This window comes from Cynocephalus volans, chromosome 3 (genome assembly GCF_027409185.1).
Source record: "Cynocephalus volans isolate mCynVol1 chromosome 3, mCynVol1.pri, whole genome shotgun sequence".
Lineage (NCBI taxonomy): Eukaryota > Metazoa > Chordata > Mammalia > Dermoptera > Cynocephalidae > Cynocephalus > Cynocephalus volans.
In genome coordinates this window covers 75,939,922-75,951,604 of record NC_084462.1, presented here as the reverse complement: position 1 = coordinate 75,951,604, position 11,683 = coordinate 75,939,922, and the positions used below count along the sequence as shown (strand labels likewise).

At 42.0% G+C, this 11,683-nt stretch overlaps 1 protein-coding gene across 13 annotated transcripts in view; it reads right to left on the bottom strand.

The window, feature by feature from the left end:
* Window positions 1–202: 202 nt before the first annotated feature.
* The window catches only part of HERC1 (HECT and RLD domain containing E3 ubiquitin protein ligase family member 1), a 211,728-nt gene continuing 200,247 nt past the window's right edge, over window positions 203–11,683 (bottom strand). For 12 of the 13 annotated variants that reach the window (XM_063090802.1, XM_063090801.1, XM_063090800.1 and 9 more), the window contains 8 exons: window positions 11,002–11,171; window positions 9,663–9,832; window positions 9,216–9,381; window positions 8,310–8,386; window positions 7,270–7,522; window positions 6,594–6,746; window positions 3,535–3,840; window positions 203–844 (listed from right to left, as the gene is read on the bottom strand). In XM_063090802.1, the coding sequence (XP_062946872.1) occupies window positions 659–844; window positions 3,535–3,840; window positions 6,594–6,746; window positions 7,270–7,522; window positions 8,310–8,386; window positions 9,216–9,381; window positions 9,663–9,832; window positions 11,002–11,171 (1,481 nt within the window). In that variant the 3' untranslated portion in view covers window positions 203–658. Of the gene's footprint in view, window positions 845–3,534; window positions 3,841–6,171; window positions 6,263–6,593; window positions 6,747–7,269; window positions 7,523–8,309; window positions 8,387–9,215; window positions 9,382–9,662; window positions 9,833–11,001; window positions 11,172–11,683 lie in introns of those variants that run through there. The other variant, XM_063090812.1, reaches the window with a different exon arrangement.

Here is an 11,683-nt window from a genome sequence, read left to right as displayed (position 1 = left end):
TAGAGGCTCTTATAACCATGCGGCCCTCTGCTATGTCATTTCCAAGCAAAGCTCACCCTCAGTGTGAAAGAATGTTTCTGAATGGGTCCGAAAGCTGTCAAAGTGAGACTAGCCTGAATGCTCACTCTGTTCTGGGCTAACGTCTACCTGACAACTCCCGGTCAGAAACTCCCTGGAAGTAACATAGCAGCACACACTCTGATTCCTGAATCTGCTTTATTTCTCTGCATAAGGAACCCTGCACAGGCAATTCAAATTAAAACAAAATAAATATATGAATATTCATGTAAAACTGTCCTTTCTAATGAACAATTATACACAATGTACAATTTCATGTTCACTGGGTGGGTTTACAAAAATGTATCATTCTCAACTAAAAATGCACCAAAATGGTTCCATGCAAACTTATCAAAAGTGACCAAAAATATGGGGGAAAACCTGACTGAGAGCACTTTGTTTCTGTTTTTTGTACAATCACAGAAAAATAAAAACATCTAATTTCTTTGTTACATTTAGAATAACTAAATGTGGCCACTGTTTATAATGTTGGTTTATGTTCCTAAAACATCTATGTAGTTACCATAAAGGTATGTCAACATCAAATTGGAAGTGAGCATTATTGAGAAAAAAGGGTGACAGCACCCGCAGCAGTCAGTGGTCAGTAGTCAGTGTCGGAGCCCTCAGCGTTGTCCACATTCCTCGAGAGCATGTAGTTGTCCATATCGATCGAGCGGCAGTTGTTGATGGCATAGCGCAGGCGCTCGGCCATGACCAGCTGGCTGGAGTAGGGGGGCAGCCTCAGCTGGAAGAAGCAGGTCTGTGAGGTAGGCAGACTGTCATAAGGCTGTGGAAAAAGAGAGACCCAGAGCTGTGACTGTGGGCATTGAAGCGCCATGAGGAGGAGTGGGGCTGCCCATTACTACCACCCCGAAGGCAGGAAAGCACCTCTCCCCGCCTTGAAGATGGAATCCACTGACACAACTGCATGGCCACGTTGGTGGAAGCAGTGACTCGGCCATGACAGAGAGAGAGCACAGACTTTGCTGTCCCATGGCTCTCAAGGCTGATGGTGGAGACGCTTGCTTCCTCTGCTCATCTCCTCCAGTTCCCGTATGTGTAAGGTGAGAATAAGCCCTGACCCGCAGGGCCGCTTGAGAGCACAGGCTGCGCACAGTGCCTGGCAGAGGGTGAGTGCAGTAAGAGTTTGTTCCCATCCACCAAAAGGATACAGACTTGAAGCCAGCTGCAGGGAGCCCCCAACAGAGCAAGTGAAATGCGAGGAACGACTGTGAGGCTGGCTGTGGGAGCTGCTGTTGTCCCACTTCCCCCACTGCCTCCTCATGTGCATTCTGTCTCCTTCACCTGCCACGGCTGCCAACACACAGCTGAGAGGAGGACGGAGCTGTCCATTACATCCCAGTCAGTCCCTTCAACTGACGGTGATGCAGTCATTAAAAAGGATAATTGTGATGACTAGCAGCCAAACAGAAAAATGCATGGGATAGATTATGAGGTTAAAAAAAAAAAAAAAAGCAGAATAAAAAGTCAAGATGCATCAAGCAAAAATGTGTATGACTGAGGCAAAGACTAGGAGGGTTTACACAAAGGTGACAATGGCTACTACTAGAGAGATTGGATTATATATGCTCCCTGTCCTTCCCTACAAACACAACCATTTTCCAAACTATTTGTAATGGTAGTAATGATATTGCATTGTTTTTGTAAATTTTTAAAAAATTAGTTTTAAAGAAAGAACATGCCCTTTCTTGCTCTACTTCCTCTTGGAATTGGCCCTCCTCCTCAGAGCCCCCACCTAGGTGAGCAGCATTTCAAAGTGGGGCAAGTGGAGGGTCCAGCAGCCTAAATTTACCAGAGATGGTAACTACATAGACCCTGAATGCAGAAAAGCTGAAAACAGCAAGGAAGGGAGATGCCATCAGGTGGCTCTGATTACTTAAATGTGGATACTGCAGAAATTATCTAAAAGCCACAAAGAAATACCCACCATGGTCAGCTTTCTGAGGCTGACAACCCTGAGGCAGGGGATTAGTGGTGGATTAACTCCTGGGATGGCAGGGCTATCCCAGGACAGATACAAAGCAGGAGTTGTTTCCAGAGCTGAATAGAAGCAAACCATTTCCTCCTCCCCACTTCTCTCTGAAGCAACAAAACAGATTTACAACTTACAGTTTTTGGCAAGTCATGCAGAAAATTTATGGAAAGGCTCTTTTCATAACCCTTCCTGCACGTGGCTTCTCCAATGAGCTTAGCCCAGGAGTAGTGGCATAGGCCTGCAGGCCCAGGAGGCAAAAGGAGAAGAAGAGCTTTGGCTACAGAAACCTCCTGGAGTAGTTACTGGAAAAACACCAGAAAGGCAGATGCTGAAACTGGCAGGAAGGGCCCTTGTGTGATGAGGCTCCTTTCCTGTTTCCTGAATAAACACCATGGGCTCTGCTTGGAGGACTGCCTGGCTTATGTGGGAGAGGGGGCTTCAGAAGAGAGAGGGGTGGAGACAGAGGGAAAAGAGACGCTCATAACCTAATGCAGTAAGTGCTGGCTCAAGGGGTACACAAAGTGTTCAGGAGAAGGACAGAAGGAGGTCTAAGTTGGTTGGTCCTTAGGAATAGAGTAGGGGACACAGGAAAGCATCCAAGAAAGCTTCCTGGAGGAGATAACATTGGTGTTCGGCTTAAAGAATGAGTAAGTGCTTGCCAGTCACAGAGTACTCACTAAAGCAAGGAAACAACCTGCAGAAAGGCACAGAAGTTTAAAAACAACATGATCTGTTTGGGAGAAACACAAGCAGCCCATTATGACCAACATGGTAAGTGTCAAGAGGTGATATCAGAAAGTGGGGCAGAGGCCAGACTGCGGACGTGTTTAAAAGCAGCTAAGGCCATAGGCATTTATCCTAGGATCAACATAGGGGGCCCCTGAAAGGTATGAAAGGAGGAGAGTGACATGGTCATATGGGTGCTTGAGAAAGAAGACTCTGGCAACAGTGTGCATTTCAGATGCTAGCCCTTTATTCCTAAAGCCATCTGTTAAGATGGCAGCTGGGCTGGGGCTCTGCAGCTGGGGCCTTTCACCAGTTCACAGAGAAGCAGCACCACCTGCCCCACGATGCACACGACACAAGCAGGCACAGAGCATGTTCTCACTGCTCCCTGCATCTTCAGTTTCCTTCTGGAGCATGCATACCAGTTAACAGTATCTTCATGAAAACAAACAAATGAGGCCGTGCCTCAGTGCACAAGTTACACAACAAAAGGCATTGAACATAACAGGCAGAAGCAACATGATGATCACTCTGCCAAGTTCAGCTTTAACTCAGGAAGATAAAGATAATGGTACTGGAAGATTTAAAAAGGTTTTTGGTTGTAGTATGCTTCCTACATCCATTTAGGACTTTTTTTTACCGAAGCTAAGTGATGTTTCTGAATAAGTTTTACTGCTTGATTTTTTTAAAATATGGAAATCCCAAGCATTAAGCCTGAATCAGCAATTACCAAGGAAGAAAAATAGCTTACTTACCCTATCAACCTTCATGATTTGAAATCTCTGAGAAATGTCAGCAGTGTTGGCTGGTAGTCGAGATCTTCCAGACACAAACCTCATGAAAAGCACCCGCTCCTCATTGGAGAACTCTTCCAGCGTGTGCCAGAACCACTGCACCAGCTGATGCTGCTCATCCACCTCACGGTAGCGCACCACTTTCTTCAAGACTTCTACAGAGATCTCAGGCATCCCACACACCATCTGCTCCAGCTGCTTTGCTGTGAGGAGGGACAGCAGCGGCACAGGGACAATCCAGGACATCCCTTCTCGGACTGCAGCCACCTGCTCCCAGGAGAGGTTGCTCACTCAATGTGTGTGCATAGACTTGGCACCCACGGTGGACCCAACTGGACTGGGCACCTCCTACTGCCTGCTCATCTGCTCCCCAGACCCTCTACTTGTCCCTCAGAATTCCAGGCACACATGCCCATGAACATGGCCCACCTTCCCTGCCTCTGAACTCTGGTTAGAGTAGAGCTTCCCTGCCGTGAGACTCTTACCTTCTTCCTGGTCTCAGTTCAAGTCCAGTTTAGGAGCCCACTTTCCCTCCCCCACAAAATCCCAGCTCACTGGGGTCCTCCCCAGTACCAACCCCACTCACTCATATTCCCAATCACATGTGGCCGTGTCTTGTTAAACTGTGCTATGTGTGGGTGCTTCATCTCCTCATCAAGGTATGATGCTTGAAGAAGACTCATCTAGTTGTTTTTGTAAGTTATATGTTTCTTTTGAAAATAGTTAAACTCTTTGCAAAAATTTGTGCTCATTGTAAAAAATAATTTTTTGAAAAGTACAAAGAAGAAAGTAAAAATGGAAAGTCCTTTCTTAGGAAGGAAGTAGAAAAGGCATAGAATTTAGTAGGGAGCCTTGGGTTCTAAATCCAAGCTCTACCACTTACTAACTCTTTGATTTTCCCATCTAAAAATGAGGTAAATATTGCTGCTCACATAACTCTGATGAGAATTTTATGACAGTAACTAGATGAAAATCTGTGTGACTGAGTAATTATACTGTACTGTTAGCACAGTGTTGAGCACAGGCCAGTTGGGGAATGCCAAGGGGGGAAGATCCCAGGGGCTGCCCCAACAGTCTGTTTGGAAAAACAGCTCCTCCAAGGCTGTATAGTAGTGCATACCCTACACACAGACTCATCACTGTTAAAGATTTGTTTCATAAATATTTCTTCACTCTGGCCAACTCAAAACCATCTATGATTAAAAAGAAAGTATGAGAATCTGAACAGGGGCCACACCCTGGGCAAGTAGGTAAATATGTGAGATGATAGATATGTTAATGTGCTTTACTATGGTAACCTTTTTACTATCTATATGTATCCCATGACACTATATGGTATACCTTAAATATACACAATTTATTTAAAAAAAAACCAAACTGATACTAAGGATGTCATGCCCAGGGCTAAGGAAGAGGGCCTGGCAGTAAGGGTAGTTGCTGCTGATACTAAAGGGAATACCCCAGCCAACGTCTGCCAAAAAACAAGCCATCACGCCTGTTAGAATACAAAATAAAAGCTTTCTGGAAAAAAATGAGGCTGAGATATGGGGCTGGCTGCTTGGAAGTGGCAGGGAAATTACTGGGGACAGCTATGGGAAGAGCACTCAGTTCTAAGAGATGAAGAGGAAGTGAAAGAGGAAAAAGGAACAAAGCCAGGACAGAGGCTGATGGACAGCGGGATGTCTGTCCAACCCTGAGAAGAAGGGCCAGTGGAAGAGCCCAGATAACACAGCTAAGCCTGGTTTGTTATCATGGCTATGCCATTGCCACATCACTTCATTTCTCCGGACTCTCTTCTGTGAAGTGGTCATAGTAATCCTTATCTCACAGAGTAACTATGGGAAAAACTGCACATGAGGGCACTTCAAACCATGCCTGGCATGCAGGAGGTGATCAATACATTTTTAATCAGTTACTTACTCTCTGAGGATTAAAAATATTCATGAACTGGAGACAAACCCTGAGCCCTAGCTGTGTAAACAGCCTCTCTGACAGGGACCCACCTTCACTAAACTAAGGGATATAATTTTCTGACTGAACTTGGCCCAAAGCCAAAGAAGAAACCAGGAGTAAAGGATGTGGAATATGAATACTTCAAATTACTAAACTTCTACAGTCTCAGAGAGCTTCAGTCCAGCTCTCAAGAAGACCCCAACATATCCTGAAAATAAAGTATTATTGAAATAGCTATTAATGATTGTATTACCAAAAAACCCATTTTTGGACACAATATTCATTTCTATGATCACTCATTCATACTTTCATCACTTATGAAATGCTGACTTACATGTCAGCACAGAATAAGGATAACTCAAATGAAATAAAAAGTTCATTCTTTTGGCAGCTGGCCAAACCCTTGACCTTGGTGTTATAACACCACACTCTAACCAACTAATTGGCCAGCCGAAAACACATTCTTCATTCAATGTCTTACAAGCTAATTGAAGAAATAAGACCCCAACTGTGGGGCCTAATTCTTAGACTACAACACAGAAGTATATGATATAGCTTGAGGAATTTCCAAGTAAGGAAAAAGACCTTCACAGGTTAGGGACCTGAAGGAAAGCTGGTCTGTGGAGAAGTATTCTTACCTGGGGCTTGAAGGACTGGAGCAGGAGAGGGAAAGAGGCACTCTCGTGGGATTGTAAGATCAGCATTTGGGGGTTCATTCGCATGGGCTCAGACAGACCTAACAGGAGTGAGGACACTGGATTGGGGAGCAGCAAGACATGAGGACGTATAGGACTGAGGAGGAGTGAGAAGACAGGGTCTGATTGCCAGGGTGAGAGCCTGGCCTCAATCCAACCAAAGACCAATTCAGAGCTGATTTAAGGCACTGAGTAAGGAGATGGGAGACTCAAAGATATAGCCTGAGAAGTCTCTGAATAGGGTCTGAAATATAGATACAGATGAATCAACACAGTAAATATATATGCCAAAATCTTGTAGTAACCAGTCATTTCTCATTTGGAGACAAAACCCAAGCATTCACGTGCAACTCCCAAAATGTTTCATCTCACCTGTCGGTCCATCTCATGAAGTCGATATTCGATGGCCCTCTCCACATACTCCTTCCTATTGGAAAATGTAAGTGGGATACTGTTTCCACCAGGGATTATGGGAACCATTTTGCCATCAGCACTCTGGCCAACAAAAGAATCAAGAGGAATCATCTAAGAACATAAGAAAAAAGAAATTTTATGACATGGTAGAAATGATACCAAAAGTATGTTACGTACAAATGTAGAACAACAGTAACAACATCAAGATGTTTAAGGATAAAAACAAGGTGAATGAGACTGGTAGGACTGATCAGGCTACTTGATCAACAGGAATGTGCTGACTCATCTGGCTGTAGAAAAATGAGACTGAATCACTTTGTCCCCAAACCAGGTCTGTTGAACTCTGGTTGCCCCAGGCCTTGTTCTCCACCTTGACGCCCTTGGTTCGCCACTCTAACGGACAGAAAATCGATTACAGGGGAAGGAGCAGAAGCAGGGGACTGGAGCCAACTCTGTCCATTAGTAGCTATTTAAACTACTGGGGCTAAGCTGCAAAGGGCAACAATGGCATAGATATGGCACAGCTCAGCTGGACAGCAAGTGGAAGACCATATCTGAATTTTACACAGAAAAATTCTACTCTGTGTGTATTGGTCCTCAACACCAAGAGAAACACGGACCAGCCCAGATTTACCTCATGGAAACTCTCCTCGGTAATCCCACTGTCTTCAATGTGAAGAATGCTGTTGAGTGTCTGCACGTAGAGCAGATCCACCTCTTCCAGGTCCTCCAGCGTGAGTGGGACACAGCACAGCTGCTTCCACACCAGAGGGGCCAAGTGGAGGTCCAGAGGCTTCTTCGTGCGAATGGCCACCCCCATTAAAATTCCCAAGAACTTAAATTGCATTAAGTGTTCATCAAGGCAGGCAGAGGGGTTAAAAAGAAACCTACCAAATTAAAGGAAATATTTCAAACAAAATTTTCCTCATTTCTATTAGAAATAAGCTACCCAACAGCTACATCATTAGTCCAAACCAGCACTGTTCAATATGGTAGCCGTTAGCCACATGTGGCCATCTAAATTAATTAAATAAAATTAAAACTTCTGTTCTTCAGCTATCTTAACCACACTGTGAGAGCTCAACAGCAACATGTGGCCTGTGGCTACTATTTTGGAAGCACAGGGACCATAATCTGAATTATTTTTAGAAGAACTATAAAACGGCAAGCAAACAGTCTTAAGCTACTAGCTCCAGAATGCCCTATTTCCTAAAATCATTTATTATTTATAAGCCCATGAAGCAGAATCGAAAATTCAAATTTTTGAAAATATAAGGATAAAAAATAATTGCAGATACTAAGCTTTGTGACTCAATAGCATAATAAAGCTTTTAAATGAATTTTTGTGCAGAAAGTCACTAAGGAAAGGCCACATGGGCCTTCAGAAATATAAAATAAGTTAGGTTTCATGATCAAGTCTGAGTTTCCTCTACCCTCTAAATTACCATTGAGTTAGTCCCATAATAAATAGAGTCTCGATGGAAATACCTGTTTCCTCATCTGTGACAAGAGAATAACAACAGTATCTACTCCTTAGAATTATGATGAGGATTCAATGGGTTAATACATGTAAAGCACTTAGAACAGTGCCTGGTACATAGTAAGCACTCACTAAATGTGTGCTATTGTTATTATCATTGTAGACATTCCATAAACACTTGCTCACTGCCTTACCTGTCCCTATTGTAACCCACTTCTGCAGTGGCATTGGGAGAGGGTATAAGAAGGTCAACTATACCAGTTTCAAGTTCCTGTAGAAGAAATAAAAACATTTATTTGAGAAATGACAATCAAATGCATCAAAAGAACGAACTAATTACATTAAAGATCATACTGAAAAGAGAATACTTCAAGGAATTTATGATGCTATGTGACAGCCAGCCATTTCTCTACACTTTATTTTTGTTCTGCTTTAAAATGAAATTGGGAAATCCCCCATGTGGGAAATATCTTGCAATATGAAAACCAAGATAAGAAAGTCAATCAGGTACAGGAGTTGGGGTATCAGTGAGCAGGGTGTAGTGATATCTCAAGTAGATTCAATAAATGCTAACCAAGCATTATTTTAGTCACAAGATTTATCTGAAAAATCCTGATATGAGACAAAGTTGGAAGAGACAGAGCTGATCTGGAAGCAAAGCTTCCAATGTACATCTTAAAAATTAGAACTGGTCTAAACTCTTACACTTATTTTTCTAACTCCCTTGGAACCTGGCAGTTGCACTTTGTTCTAAAAGCACCAGAATAAATCAGAACACATCGGTGATCCTGGATGTGTCTGTTACATAAATGTACATATGTGTCATTGTTGTTTCCTCTGCCAGCATTATATTATAGAATAACAGATGGTGAGTCATTGGTAGACAGCAAGCACTGACATTTAGGTAGTAAGGTAACTTCACAAAGCATTTCACAAACTCTTGCTATAATTCACCTTTGCATCACTAATATTATGACTTTGTACAGGGCCACACAAATGCTTCTTGATACATTTATAAAAATATTCTGACACAGTGATCACTGGAAACAGCAAAATGGACACTACTTGACGACTCAGCAAGGGACACTGCATGAACATACCTGGCACATCTCTGTGATGGTGTCATCAAACACTCCTCCAGCATCATCAGCCCCTTCTCCAACCAGCTTAACCTTCCATGCTCGGGAGGGCAGACGGAGGTCTGACGCATTCAGCTTAACTACTTGTCTTGCTATTTGGACAAAGATGGGCTTACACTTCCGTCCTCTTTAAAAGAAAAGGAGAAGGGAATGAAATACAACTCTCACCAATTTCCCCAAATCACCACAGAGATCACTTGATAATATCTCCCCACCGGTGCATGAACAGGCTGGCTTAACATCAGTGATTTTATTAGGGCCACTGTAACCACCCCAGGTACTAATTTAAGTACTATTACTATCCTACTTTATAAATGAGGAAGCTAAGGCTCACAGAGATTTAGTTAGAAGTAACATTCATCTAAAAAATTTCCAGCTAGTTAGTAAACCATATATACATATGCTAACCTGGTTGATATCCTCTTTACAGTAATTTGAGGTCCATAGTTTTTGCCTTGAACCATGGTTTTTCCTATGGAGCGCACCATTGGGAGAGTGTAGACTCTTGGCGCTAACAAAGGCCGAAGTTGTCCCTGTACGATGCCCCAAGTTCCAGCATTATAATGAGAGGTGCTGTTCTGTAACAGAAAGTAATTAGAAATGGCATATTACTCCACAGATATGTACAATCAATTATGTTTCAAAAAATATAAATAAATAAAAATAAATGGTATAATTTGAGGCTTAAAAGAAACCACACTTCTCACTTTTAGAACATAAATTCTTTTTGAAACGCACTTTAAAAACATAAACCTGGGTATTAGTAAAACTAGCAACTATTCGAAAATACTTTTTCTGATAAAACATATGATTAGTATCTTAGACAACCTTAGAAAATACAGAAAAGGACACAGACATGTATGCAGAAATGAAATCACCCATAATCCCACCATACAGATTCAGCCCCATTAACATTTTGACGTATTTCCTTCTAATTTTCTTCTGTCTTAGATACTTACATTTTTCACATTGTTGAGATCCTATTTTTAAAATTTTTAGCTGCTTCCCTCACTTAACTTTATATCATAAACATTTCTCCAACTATTTATAGTTTGCTAACATTCTGTTTAGTGCTGCAAATATTCTGCTGCCTGGCTTATTATCTATTTCTAACAGTGATTTGTCAAATCTCCCCTGTGCCCCATAACTGGTTAAACAAAGGAATTTTGACTAAGTTTTACAAACTGATACACATTTTGGGAGGCAGGCCTACACATTAAACAAACTAACAAAATAGCCAGTTTCATTTCTCCCTCAGTTATTGGACTATTCTATAAAGACAGATGAATAAGCCAAATTTTCTTTATTTCCCTCACCTCCCATCCACAGGACCCAGAACACTCATTTGTAAAAGGATAGAAAAAAGTATCCTAAATTTCTCAGATTCATTTATATAATAACCTTTACTATACTTCAAATAGTTTTGTGTTCTTAAGTTTTAAAACATGCATACATGTAAATTAGACTTCATGGAAAATACACGATGAGCCATTCATACTTACTCAAGTTTTAGACAAACCAAAACACAAAAATAAGACCACTCTGTGTCCAGCAGCATGCCGACCAATATTGGGACTTTCCCTAAACCAATAATAAAATGGGAACAGAATTGTTGTCTTTTTGGCTTCTCTTGGGTGCTGAGAGTAAAGGAAGTATTAGCCATGAAAAAATTTTCCAAAGACTGAGAGAAAGGGCCTGGGCCCTGGTGAGCATATCACAGGCACTTCTTACCAAGCCAGCATGTTACCTGGTTGTTGGGGCTGAGGTTCAGTAGCCTCCAGGATGAGTACATAAGGTCAGAGAAGTGGTAAAGCAGCCGCAGTCTGGCCCGCACGGTGTGAATGCTCACCTCTCTCAGCGCCCCATACTGGGGGGGCACTGCATCAGGCAGGCCCAGCTGCAGAGGTACTGACACACCTGCCCAGAAAGCAAATCGGCACTTGTGAAGGAAAATGCATTACTTGAATTTTTAATATTTGGAAAAATTTCAAACACAGAGAGGTTGAGATAATTTTACAACAGCCACTTATTCCCACCACCTAAATTCTATAATTAATATTTTGCTATATTTGCTTTTTCACATATCTATTCCTCTACCCATCAATTCACCCTAATGTTTTTTATACATTTATGTTAGTTTTTAAAACATTTTAAGAAATTAATCATTATGGAAATCTGGTCTTTTCTCTTTTAGTTTCCCATTTAATAATGGGACTTAAGCAGTGGAAGGAAGGAAAGAAGCCAAATTTTTCCCTTCATATTCAATAATTGCTATCATTATAATAATGCAAGGTGTGAGTGAAGATCAGTTAGGCAGTTCTGGAAAATGGAAACAGGCAATTTAGTAGAGCCACCGCCCATATTCACTAGGGATCTGATGAAAGTGGCTATGACAGAATGAAAGATATGGGTGCATGATTCATGAAGGC